Source organism: Helianthus annuus, chromosome 13 (genome assembly GCF_002127325.2).
Source record: "Helianthus annuus cultivar XRQ/B chromosome 13, HanXRQr2.0-SUNRISE, whole genome shotgun sequence".
NCBI classification, from domain to species: domain Eukaryota; kingdom Viridiplantae; phylum Streptophyta; class Magnoliopsida; order Asterales; family Asteraceae; genus Helianthus; species Helianthus annuus.
The window spans coordinates 164081964-164096295 of record NC_035445.2 but is presented as its reverse complement, the minus strand read 5'-3'; the positions used below and the strand labels follow the sequence as shown (position 1 = coordinate 164096295).

General features: G+C 38.2%; 1 protein-coding gene across 1 annotated transcript; it reads right to left on the bottom strand.

The window, feature by feature from the left end:
- Positions 1-780: 780 nt before the first annotated feature.
- LOC110900131 (metalloendoproteinase 1) lies at positions 781-1900 on the bottom strand. Its single transcript, XM_022147031.2, has one exon. The coding sequence runs from the start codon at positions 1802-1804 to the stop codon at positions 995-997; it is 810 nt and encodes a 269-aa protein (XP_022002723.2). The 5' UTR covers positions 1805-1900; the 3' UTR covers positions 781-994.
- Between the last annotated feature and the right edge of the window lie 12432 nt (positions 1901-14332).

Genomic DNA, 14332 nt, shown 5'->3' with positions numbered 1-14332 from the left:
TTTAAACAAACTGAATAAAAATGACTCAACTTGTGATATTTTCTATGAGTTAAGTTCCTATACAAATAAAATAAACTTACGAAACGTACGAATTGGGGGAAAAAGCAAAAAGTGGCGGTTGCATTTTGATAATTATCAGCAACTTCAAAATTACTCTAGTAGAGTAATTTTGAGCTTCTGTAGAGTAACTTTTGACTTCTGTAGAGTAATTTTGGTCGTGTAGGGTAATTATCAAAATTGTAGGGTAATTATCAAAACTACACTACCCCCACCCCCCAAAAACCTACCCCCCCCCCACTAAAAGCTAAAATCTAAACCATAAAGCTAAACCCCAAAACTAAATGCTAACAAAATTACTCTACAAGACATTTTCCAAAATTACTCTACAGAAGTCAAAATTACTCTACTAGAGTAATTACATTTCCCAAAATTACTCTCCAGATGCTCAAAATTACTCTACTAGAGTAATTTTGAAGTTGCTGATAATTACCAGATTGCCACCGCCACTTTTTGCTTTTTCCCAGTACTTTTGAAGTTGCTGATAATTACCAGATTGCCACCACCACTTTTTTGACTTTTCTTTCAATTCGTACGTTTCGTACGTTTATTTTATTTTTATTTGATCTTTATCCTATTTTCTATTTTACAATAAATTTCTGTACAGAAGTTTGTTAGATAGATCGATTTAACTCCTTAAAAGGCCAATGTTCCAGTTGATCACTTAAACTTCAACACCACTCCCAGATTTGTTATCACGACAAAGGGAACAAAAACTCAGAAAGTGTTAAGACAATTATATATTTATTGAAAAACGACATTCTGGATTAAAACCAAAACCTTCAAAAAAATTCACAACCATCACACACAATGCCTTTCACAATATTGTTACAACAAAAGAAAACAAACACTCTGCCTTGGAAATAATAATCATTTGTTATTTTGCTTTGAATTTCGTGCATACGAAGCACCGAATCGCCTTTGTTTTTAGAACAAGCTAGATGCGATATAGAGCCCTAAGCCCTCGGATGTCGTCTGAATTCAATCCTTTTATTACCCCTGCCCTAAACGTAGGCCACATTATCGCTTTTGGGAATTGGCTATGACCAAGCCCAAGTAGATGTCCAATTTCGTGTAATGCCAAAGTCTCAATATCATAAGCATTTCGGACTGCTCCAACCACCCAACGATCATCTGCATCGTAGTGTAACCTTCCATCTGTAGGGGCAAAAGCATGGGCCAATACTCCACCTGGCCCGTCAAAGGGGGCGCCATCTCCATGGGCTCGGCGTGCAAAACTAATCTTTAAGTCAGCACTTCGATAAGTTCTAGCTCTTGAAAATGTGAAATATCGAGAAGCAGTAGCCCATCTTTTGAAAGCTCGTGCTACAGGAGGCATGAATCGGGTAGGGAAACGCGATCCAAACGCATATGTTAAATGCCTCTTTCCTTTAGGCCATTTTGGTCTACCTGGAAAGAATTGATAATGAGAGACCGTATGTAAAGATTTATCACTATATTGATGAGTTTCCTTATCTGGAAACCCACAACGAGGCATGACCATCTTGGACACGGTAGGCTCATCAAGCGTCCCGGTGGCATTGAGATGATAATAAACTTGGTACGATTTAATAGCCGCCTCAAGCTCCTCATCGAAATGATCTTCTTTAGGATTTGTGACATTAGGGTTGTTTTGGTAGTTTAGGTATCCAAAATGACTAAGATACTTTTTGAGGTCACGGATTCCTTTTACTTTCTCACCCTTACGACACCCTTGCATGTTTTTAAGAAACCCGAAAGGCGACATATTTGTGTTATTATGTAGCAACTCATTTCGTTGTAAGTGAGGATATGGAAAATGGGAAAAAACGGGTAGAACAAAGAGAAAAAGAAAGAAAATACATGAAAAGAGAAAAGCAAGCTTAGACCCCATGACCATATCCAATTTTTTGATACAAGTTTGGAGGATTTAGAAGCTCTATTTATACTAATATCCTTAACATTTTATTGATTTATTAACATGTTTAAAAAGGGTTTGGAATTTCTGTGATGTTGACACATGGTTCTTTTTGTGAAGTATAATAATAACGAATGTAAGAAGTCTTCCAATCATTTAGAAATAGTCAGTAAGTTGACTTCCATAACCATGAAAACTCAAATGACATGCCCGCATGTTCTTTTGTTATATGTCAATGTTTTGTAATCCTAAATTATATGTTGTTTACTATATAAAAAATACAGTATATAAAAACTGGGATTAAAAAGTGGAGGAAGGCGGCGATGCTGTCCATGGCAGCGGAGGAAATTGAAAAAAGGCGGTAAGAGATCCTCATCAGAAGGCGCGGGTCAAATGGGTTAAATTTGGCAACGAAAACTCAAGTTACTTCCATGGCATTATAAACGTCAATAAAGCCCGAAACAGGATCAATGGGCTGAACATATGGGGTATGGGTTATGGAACCAGGAATCATTAAAGATGAATTAAGGAAACGGTTCAAAAAACAGTTCGCAGTGCCTATGTGTACAACGGAGTCCGATTGACCTCAGTTAAGCTAAATAACGATTTCATGAAATAAAAGAAGTATATATAAATAACAAATGTTAAACAACCGGTTCCAAGTTTCATGCTGAATTTGTCGTTAAATTGTGAAATAAAACACCTAGTTCTTAAATCGACCTCTTGCCTCCGTTTAGAAAATTCAGTTAAATCCAACCAGTTATAAACTCCCGATATAAAACCAATATATATCTTCAAGTTCACATAAAATGAATATTGATATTTATGAACCAACAGAATGTTCTTTGTACATCCGTTGACTATCAAAATACAATCCATAACCAAAAACTAATTATTTTCATATACTTTAATACTCTTGCCAAACAACATCGTACCTAGACTCCTTAAATAATTTATCCATATATATATTCTTAGTGGATGTCATATAAAGATAGTTGTAATACTTTTTTCAAGATCACTACTTTGCATTCTATATTTTTAAACTGATAAAGATAATTCAGAATACATATACATAAATACATATTCTGATAATATTAAACATATGTATATAAATAATAATTGTTAAACAATTGGTTCTTTGTTTCAAACTGGATCGAATGATCGAACGGTTAAATTGTCAAAATAAGACGCTTGGTTTTCAAACCAGCCGGCTTGCTTCGATTTAGACGATTCAATTGATTTCAACTATTTATGAACACCCAATATAAAGCCAAAATATATATCGCATCTTCATCAAGTTCACTTACAATAATATATTGATATTTATGAACCAAGAATGATGTTTGTATATTTGTTGCCTATGGCAACCATATTGTTCCTGTAATTTACAAGGATTACTGGTGCCATCTTGCATATTTAATTAATGACTAAATGTTTCTAGTAAACCAATTGTCAACCAAATGTTGGAAGTTTAGTGTGAATGAAAGTCTCAAGTTGGTAATTCACCTTGTCCCACATTGGTGTGAGAACAAAAAGATAGGCTATTTATAAGGTGAGACCTTAATGAAGCCTTTGAAGTCTTATGACATGTTTTACCACAAGTCCTACCCGTGTGCGTGCTGGGGGTGGCAAAAAATGGAACCGGATTTAATTGAACTCGCGTATGCCCGCACGTCCCGCAGACACGAATGTAGCTCCGAAAACCCGGGCTCGCGTGAGACCGTTTTTGCACTCGAGACTCATAACTGATTCTTTTTTTTAAGTTTATAACTGAAATGATTATTAGTATTAATGATCATTATTTTCTGTCAGTTTTAAACTGCCATCATTATGAGAATTATTGTGATCATTATGTATAGTTTTAACTGCTACACTAATGACCTTCACTATGGTTTTAATTCTCTGCAATGATGGCCATAATTCAGTTATGCTTCGGTCACTATAAAAGGAGATCAAGCTGATCAGTTTATACACACCTCAACAAACTTCTCCTCTCTCAATCTTAGTTTCTGCAACAGAGTTTCTTTTCTTTTCAGGCAAGTGTTCAGGTCCGGCAGTGCGCGGTGCTGCTTCGAACCGGCGAACCCTGGGAACAGACGACAAATCTGTTTAAGGGAATTGTGTCAAACACAAGCCCGGTTCACTCGTTTATTATTTCTGCATTTTATTACATTCTGTTATTTCTGTTTCTGATTAATTTTGCAGTTCTGATCAGTACCAGTTTTCTAACACCAAATGCCATACAGAGTATACATAATTTTTTTTACCACTTTAAATAACTATGAGAATGAACTCAAATTTGGAAGGCTAATCAACCAAATATAAAATACCAAGTAAACAAATGGTTTATTATTGTTATTGTTATTGATATTATAGGATGGCTTTGTGAACCTATTGAGTCCGAATCTTTCAATTTTTTTCCATCTGAACTCCAAATTAAAAAAAAATGTATATTAATCTTTATAATATAAACCTTGGGGACAAATGTAAACCCAAAAATTTACATGTAAAGATTTGAACACTAGATAACTTTTCTAAACGTCTTTGGGAGAGAATGTCAAATGGTGTGAAAGAAGTACAACACAACAACAGAAATAACAAAGAACACATGAGAAGCGACAAAACGTGACATAAAACTCTTATTAGTTACCCAAACCGAAAAACACCCCCCAAACCCTAGATCTCACAATATGTGAGATCAAAAAACAACATATACAAAATACAGGATCAACAGATAAAACATCTGTTGATCATAGAATGAAATGTGAAACAACAAGATCCAACACAGGATCAACAATAACCAGACCATACAAGTCTGGTTTACAGAGGATACAGAAAATACCAAAATATGAAGATCCACAAGATCTTCAACAATACAAGATACATAAACCAACAAGATCTTCAACCCTTCTATGGTGTTGAAAACACAATCGGACCATCAGCTGAACAAGACTCGCAACCAATCTACATCTGATCAAAACTTGAGTGGAGCGACTATCTTGAATGGAGAAAAAAGTGAACTGATGATAGCCTTTTATCTGTGCAATAATATCTGAAGTTACACTTTAGTCCAATAATATGAAGAGAGATGATCGCAGCCCTCCAATATGTCCACTTTGCCCCCTTAGACTATCAACTGTTACAACTTGCAACAAACTGACGTAATAACCAAACAAATGTTATAACAAACCACATGGGCCACAATTATGCAGGCTATTTAAACAATTAGCCCAAAGATGATAACAGGACAATAACCATCTCAATATACCAAGCATATAGTATATGAATGAACTTTACATTATTTTCAACATGCCCCCATCATTCATATACTATACACATTAATCATTTCGAACTTATTACAAAATATCATGCACCTCGCTACTCAGACCTTTAATCAGAATATCAGCAACTTGAAGATCAGAATTGTCACACCCCGATTTTCACGTGTCTCGCCGGTGGGCCCGGTGGGGGATTACCGTGACGATGTTGGCAACAAAATAGTCAAACCACACAATTATATAATGCACAACGGAAGCATAAGATAATATATATATAAACTTCAACCTCTGGTTGTAATATCAAATGTATTACAGGGGTTGAACATATCCACAGTGGATCGTAAATAAACATAAAGTATTTGTTCCATCAGATACTGCAATCAAGCTTGCGAGACTTATCACGACGCTAGGGAGCTAATACCAGCCAATTTTTCGTTTAGGTACCTGCACCTAATCTTTTTGGGGAAAATACGTCAGTTTACACTGGTAAATACATTCAACTGACACATTTGAAAATGTTTATTAAAATTGATTTGAATGCACAAGGCACAAACTCTTTTATAACTTGGGAAAATTATAATAAAATCTTGTGAACGTTTTACATGTTCTTTTATGCGTTCAGTAGCCCGGGTCGTGCCGGGTTAAAGATTTATAGACACACCACGTTTGCTTAAAACCGTAGTATAAAAACCAACGGCTACGTCTTTTAATTTTAATGTCGACACTTTATACCGGGTGTACGCCTACACCGGGATGTCGATGGTCGTGGCCATTTCGTAAAATGATGCCAAGGATATCCGGGACAACGGTCATTAAACCCCCCCCAAAGGCTTATAAGCAACAAAACTGTTTAAATGAGCCGATCATATTATTTAATTAACCACCTAAGCGATGGAAGAATATAATGCTCAATCAAGCGGTATTAATATACCGTAACCCAAGCCCATATAGGGGAAATAAGTTAAAGTATTTACCTTTGCAAGTATATTTCCTTATTTTGGATTAAATCACCGATAGCTTTTACTGGGGCTCCTAATCTGGAACGAAGGCTTTAATTAACCTCTTAGAATCCTAACGGGTCGTTATAATGGCCGTAGCCTAGACCGGTTGGTTCTGATATATATAGATAGGGTTTAATCGCGTGAAAGGCGAAAACCGAGAATGGAGTGTGATTCTGTCCCAACAAGTTCAGAGACTTGTTTTATATGGGTTAATTGTTCACACTCTGGATTTTGGGGTTCAAATGATATTATTTGACCCGTATCGGCTAAATTATGAAAACTAGTTTCATAAGCCGAACCGTGCGCGCAATAGGCGAAACGGTTAACCATGAGAGTCGTACGCTTATTTCCTAAGTCAATATGCCTTAAATGGGTTGTGGTATCAGTAGGATACCTTCCGTGACGCCCGTAACGAGTTTAAGTTAATATTATGCCCCGTAGGGGCTTTTCGGTCATTTTAAAGACTTTAAAAGGGCTTTTCGAGTTCTACAGGAAATCTGAGTTTCCCGAACAGCTTATAAAGCTTAAAATACTTTATTTATTATTTAAAACCAGTAGCAACTGGAATCGGGTCAAAAGACCTTGTAGAACTCATGTTTTGGCCGAAAAGGGCATATTCGGTATTTACCGAACCGTAGCCATAACCGCAGGTTATGAGCAAGGTAAAAATTATTAAAAATCTTTAAAAATCCCAAAATATTAATTTATAGCAGTGGGTAAAAGATTTGGTGACGAAATCTTGGTTTAGATAGGCGTTATGCTAATTGCGCCGTTAATTACTAAAGTTTATTTAAATTGCGCTAATTAGCATAACTCTCATTCTAGACCTCGGATTGACGTGAAATTTTAAGGACATGCTTATAATTTAATAAGCAAGGTTTTGGTCCGTTCACGTGTCCGAAATACTCGTTTTAATTTTAAAAGGCCGTTACGGTCAACTTTTAGGCGAATGACGGAATTGCGCAAAAGACTCGGATAACTCATGAACCGACCACAGAGGTTTATACCAACATGTGACCTGGTCCTAAGAGAGTCCTAAGGTATATCCATACCTCACTAAAACGGGTCAGAACTGAAGTCAAAGCAAAAGTCAAACTTTTGCGACATTCGGCTCCGAACCGGGTCAATATAGCAAATGATCGATTCAAACGAGCGCAAACAAGTTTATATACTTAGTATCATATTTTATAAGTGTCAAAACAGGTTTCATAACATATACATTACAGATTATGCATAAATCGCTAAAATAGCTTTCTGTTGACTTTTTAACCGCACGTTTGACTCGATATTTGACATAGTTAGAGTGGTGATCAGGGGGAACCTTTTTAGAGGTTTATTACCCACATAAATACCAACTCATAACCACTTCTGATTCGTCATAAGACTGAACCATTTGCAAGATATTGTAATGACAACCGTTAGTTACGACGGTTGTGTTTTTAGGCTATAACTATGGAAATGTGAAACCACAAGGGTTAGATCACTTACAGAAGTTTAAGGCAAGACTTAAGAACACAGAGGAACACTTTAGAGCTCTTGGAATGATCAGATGAATGAGTCTTGAGGTGTGTTCTAAGTTGTGAATAAGTATGCCTATTTATAGTGCAAACCAAGCTCCAAGATCATCACACATTGGTCTATAAGTGACCATGGATGATGGGCAGGTGGCCTAGAGTGTTATGGGTCGAGTAGGGGGCACCCATGCCTCATTGATTGGTGTTTGGTCGTTCAAATGGTCCAAAGGTCAAGTAGTTACAATGTTTCTGCATCTGGGCGTCCCACGCGGCCCGCATGGGAGTTCCATGCCATTTTAATACGGGTCGCCTAGGATTTGAATATCAGACGCGTAATACAGGAGGCTCGCGGCCCGCCTCAACTTAACCATAACCTTCACGCGGGTCGCGAGAGGTTAAGATTTCAGAAATTTTAAATCTTTTGTCATGATTGCGAAATCCTGGTAATTAATAACGAAATCTTTCGTAATGATTTACCTGACCTTTCGGGTTTGAAGGGGTAACTTTGCGGTTTGGCCCTCGGTTATTTATCGATAGGGGCCTCGTGTTATTTACCCGCATTATTAAGTCCCCGGTTAGTTTATTAATTATTTGGAAAGCCTTAATTTCCACTGTTGACGCTTTTAGCCCTTCTCATACGAATTTGAGTATAACTCTTTCGTTTTAAGACGGAACTTCGCGGAATTTATACAGTATATTCTAGTGAGCGTATAATACTGTTACGAAGCCTTGGGAACGTTAAAGGGTCACTCAGAGGTATAATTAAACATGTTGACACAGTTAACCCCTGTAGTTCGTAATCTCTCACTTTCTTCCGCGTTTCGCTTCCGTACGATTTATGATTTATTCGTTTGAAGGTACAAGCATTTATTTAGGGTTACTATACAGTATATTTACCCTTGTTGACATTTATAACCCTCGAATTTATATACTTTCAATGTTTGTCAAAATTAGTCCTTTATTTATTATCAATGCCACGTGTAAACAAATGACACGTGTTAACACATCAATGGACACAAAAATTCGAGGTGTTACATCCTCACCCCCTTAAAATAAATCTCGACCCGAGATTTACTCAAATAAATAGGGGTACTTTTCTTTCATTGTAGCTTCGACTTCCCACGTATATTCAGGACCTCTACGAGCATCCCATTTGACTTTTACAATCGGTACGTGCTTTCTGCGAAGCTTCTTCACCTGTCGATCTTCAATCGACAAAGGTTTTTCTATAAATTTTAAGCTCTCATTGTAGGTCCCTGTTTCGCGGAGGATTACGAACCTAAACCTTGTTATACAAACCTACTAGCGAGTGCGGAATCCAAGCTAGCAAGCAAACCGAGTTAGTAGCAAGTAGAGAAACAAACACACAAAGATTCACCGATTAACACTAGTCGTATTAATGCAATGAGGGTTTCGGTTACAAGCTCAATGTTTACAGAAGTGTTCTATAAACTCTCTAAGTGTGTGAGTGAGTTCTGGGCAGAATGCTCTCTAAGCTTCTATCTCTCGGGTGTGTGAAAATGGCAGAACTCAGAACTAACTCACACTCAACACATGCATGGGTATATATACCCAGCTCAGCAGGTCTGGTCGAAGGATTCGACAGATGGTCCGAAGGATCATCTGTCGACCACATGTTACACGAAAGATCAGCATGGACCTCGGAGGATCATCCTTCGAGGTCTAATGGTCGAACCATGGTCGAACCATATCTTTCGATCACCTCGAAGGATCAGGTGTATCCTTCGAGGCTATCCTTCGATCAGAACATCTTTCAACTGTTGTCCAAGTCAAACCGGAGGATGGTTAACTTGGTCAACTTACAATACAAATCAGGACATCGTTTATATCAGACCGAATACAGACAAAGTACAGACACAAGTGCACCAACAAACTCCCCCTTGGCTGTAGCTTTGTCTTTGATCTCTAATCTTTGTCTTGTTCTTCTAAAAGTGTAGACTCGTCTTGAACTTCGACGGTCTTTGGTCTTCAAGTCTTCAAGACTCTGATGTCCTATCATGTCTTCAGTGTCGGAGGGTCTTCAAAGTCTTCACGTCTTGAAAGTAGAAAGTGTATCAACAAACTACCCGTATCATGTGGGAAGTGTGTTGACAAACTCCCCCTTAACATAAGCTCCCCCTTGAGTTATGCTCGTGAAATACTTTAACTTTATGAAGTAAGATCCTTCGAGGTGATGATGATGGCCAGCGGCAACTCGATCATCTTCATTCATTGAGTGCCTTCGTGTCTTCATTCCAAAGCTCGTCAACGACCATGTTCTCCTAGCCTTTAGAATCTGCACATGCAAGAAATCTAAACGCGTAATGAGAACAATTGCTTGGAATATAGTATAAACAAATGACACACGAATGACCATGTCATAATCAAACACCGTCCGACAGTTTGAAAGTTTAATAAAATTTGTCAATTTTAGTTTTTAACTTTCAAAACATGCAAATTTCGACCGTTTATGAAGATTTAGTCAGTTCGGTTTTCAGTCAGGTTTCAGGTAACGAAGACTTGAGCTCCAACATCGTACGATCGAAAATAAAGCAGAAATAAAATCTTTTTGGCTTTTATAAAGTTTATATTAAAACAAGCCTAAAATCTTTTTGGTATTTTTGAAATTAAAAGACAACAATTTAAAATCCTTTGAGTGTTATCAAACGACATCACCGCTAATGTCGTGCTGATATGCACCAAACGACGAAACTGTTTAAAAGAAAAACAATAAAAGTTAAGCAGTAAATAAATAAATATATACAAACATTCTTTTTGCGAGTTTCGAGGGTAAGAGAATCATATCAGTGTACGGTCATGCCAAAACACTCTTGTTGTTCAGTTAGTTAATATTAAGATAAGCATCCTATAACAATTATCGGTATTGTTTTCCACTTAAGCTCAACTTATCAGATGTAATCATGGCGAGGGGATACGTTAAGGTATGATTTATACTTACCGACCGGTGTTCATCCACATCACAACACATTCCCGTATCAAGGTATGCACGAGTGTTCATCTTACCGGTGAGTATACCGATTATCATCTGTTTGACCGTATAAATTGTGAGATACTCACTTATTTTGATTTGAAAACAAGTCCTATGTGATATAATCACTTATTGATGAGGAACTTGATTTTCGTATGCATGAGGGCACAGGTGCAAGTCCGTGAACAGGTCAGTACTTCCGTACAGCAGAGAGACGAACTTGACACCCGGAAAAATGTGATATTTTATCACTTATTTGATTTGGACATGTGATTGTTTATCACTTATTGAGGTCGAATGCAGTATGTAATATGTACACGTATGTATAGTATCATGGAAGATCTAGACTTGCGTCCCCGTTATTTTTCGGTAAAAGATACAACCATGATACCCAGATGATAAGCAGCATAAAGACCGAATATCTCAGAACCTCGGCAATCTATCAAACGAAATTTCGGTACTAAGACCATATGCCAATGAATGGTTCCCACCTGATCTTCAGTCGATTTAAGATTTATATCACCCTGCACACTTTAAAATGATTGTGAGCCTACCGATACATCTTATATAGAGCTGCTTATCGTTTTTCATTTAAGGTTTAAAGAGGTTTGGATAGACCACTGATGTACTATCATTTTCTCTTTTGCTCGCCAGGAAACTCATTTTTGTTTTTCTATTGTTTTTGTGTTTTTGAATTTTTCGATGTTTTTGGATTTTCCGATTTTTGGATTTACTCCCCCTAAAATCAACAAACTAAGATAAATTTAAAAACACAAAGGTATTTACAAAAATGATTTTCCGATGTTGGTTTTACTCTTGCTTGACCTTAATGCCGTTTACCAATAATAAAAAGTCAAATCTTGATTTGTCAAAAGCTTTGGTAAATAAGTCGGCACGTTGGTCATCGGTGTGGACCTTAACAACATCGATTAGCCTTTTCTCAAAGCAATCACGTATGAAGTGATATTTGATTTCGATGTGTTTGGTCTTTGAATGCTGCACAGGATTTCTAGTGATATCTAAAGCAGCAGAATTATCAACGTAAATAGGAGTAGTTAGGAATTCAAAACCGTAGTCCCGCATTTGTTGTTGGATCCAAAGAACTTGGGAGCAACAACTTGAGGCAGCAATGTATTCAGCTTCGCATGTTGATGTAGCTACACACGTCTGCTTCTTGCACTGCCATGTAACTAGGCGATTTCCTAAAAACTGACATCCAGCCGTTGTGGATTTGCCGTCGATTTTGCATCCGCCAAAATCAGAATCACTGAAAGCTACCAATTCAAAGTTATTATCCCTAGGGTACCACAGACCGGTGTCAGGGTACGCCTTCAAATAACGAAAAATCCTTTTAACAGCAGCAAGATGTGAGGCCTTCGGGTTAACTTGATATCTGGCAAGCAGGCACGTCGGGTACATTATGTCTGGCCTTGATGCTGTGAGGTACATGAGAGATCCGATCATGGCGCGATAGATAGAAGGGCTAACAGCTTCTCCCTTCAAATCTGGAGTAATTCCGTGATTAGTTGGCAATGGGGTACCAATGGGCGTTGCATCAGACATCTGGAACCGGCTCAAGATGTCACCAACATATTTAGTCTGATGGATGAATATCCCAGACTCCGTTTGTTGTACTTGTAGGCCCAAGAAGAAGGTCATTTCCCCCCATAGCACTCATCTCGAATTTATCCTGCATAATGCGCTCGAATTCCCTACACAAGATATCATTAGTAGAACCAAAAATAATGTCATCAACGTATACCTGTACCAGAAGAAGATCTCCATCTTGTTCTTTGATGAAGAGAGTACAGTCGATAAGACCTCTACGAAAACCGTTCTCCAGCAGATAGTGAGATAAGGTTGCATACCAAGCTCGTGGTGCTTGATGAAGACCATAAAGAGCTTTGTTGAGCAACCAAACCCGATCGGGATGGATAGGATCTTCAAAACCTGGAGGCTGTTCGACGTACACCTCTTCTTCAACCACACCATGTAAAAATGCACTTTTCACGTCCATCTGATAAACCTTGAATCCTTTGAAGGACGCATAGGCAAGAAAGATTCGAATTGCTTCGAGACGTGCCACTGGTGCATAGACTTCGTTGTAGTCGATCCCTTCAATCTGACGAAAACCTTGAACGACTAAACGAGCTTTGTTTCGGATAACAACTCCGCGGTCATCCTTTTTGCATTTGAAAACCCAACGGGTACCAATCTTCTTGTATCCAGCAGGTTTCTCTACTAGTTTCCAGACACCCAGCTTCTGGAATTGTTGCAGTTCTTCCTGCATTGCTTCAACCCAAGCATTATCTTTCAAGGCTTCTTTCCACGTTCTTGGTTCTTCTTGTGAGACATAACACGCGAAGGACCAGTCGTTTTGTTGCCCGGATTCTCGAATAGCTGCATACAAGCCTGCATTGTTGTTGTTTCGCAACATGTTTCTTGTTTGTACGCCACTTTGCACATTTCCAATGATGTTTTGTTGAGGATGGGTATTATGAATCCTTGTTTCTGAATTGTCTGGAACTGGAACATTTATACCCAGGTTGTTAAGATTAAGATCAACAACCAATTCAAGACCCGGAATTGACGAAGAGGATGATGCAGTAGTCTCAGCTGTTCTATGTGTTTCCACTGGAGGAGTACCCTCTGAAGTACCATGAACTGCTGTTGTAGGAGCTTCTTGATCTGCATCTAGAAATTCATCATCCTCTGAAGATTCGTTCAATTCGTTAGCATCATGAAAATCCTCATTGTTGAGAGTATTGTTGTTCACCGAAGAGGATGGTTCTTGATTCACAAGAATTGGGCGAACCACCGGTGAAACTGTTGCATTGTCACTCTCGAAAAACATCCTAGCCGCAGCATTTTCTTCAACGGCTTCAACATTGATCGAATTGAAGAAGTCATCGTACTCAAACATCCAAGGTTGACCCGGATTTTTGACTGGCAAGGTGTGCCTTTGTACTCTGACCTCAGACCATTCCTCGACCCTTTTAGTCTCTAGATTCCAGACTCGTAAGTTAGGGGTGGCATACCCAAGAAAGTATCCATCAATTGCTCTTGCCCCAAACTTTCCATTAGGATCGATGATTGTGCATGGAGCTCCAAACGGTTCGAGATAAGACAAATCTGGTTTCCGTTTTTGAAGAAGCTCAAAGCAGGTCTTGTTGTGTCTTTTGACTGTAAGGACTCTGTTCAATGTGTAACATGCAGAGGCCACAGCTTCAGTCCAGAAAGGAATGGGTAACTGTGACTCTACCAACATTGTCCTAGCAGTCTCGATCAATGTGCGGTTCTTACGTTCAGCGACACCATTCTGTTGAGGAGTATAAGCTGCACTAAACTCATGAAGAATACCTTTTGAAGTGCAGAACTCCATCATGGAATGATTCTTAAATTCAGTACCATTGTCGCTACGTATCCGCCTAACCTTCAACTTATACAAATTCTCAATCTGAATGATTAAGTTTTTGATAATACCAAAGGTTTCACTCTTGTGTGCCATGAACGTAACCCAAGAAAATCTTGAATAATCATCAGTAACCACGAGGCAGTATTGATCACCTCGAATACTCTTGTGCTTGACAGGACCG

Excerpts from the sequence above, each read along its gene's own strand:
- LOC110900131 (XM_022147031.2), bottom strand. The coding sequence starts at position 1,804 with ATGTCGCCTTTCGGGTTTCTTAAAAACATGCAAGGGTGTCGTAAGGGT.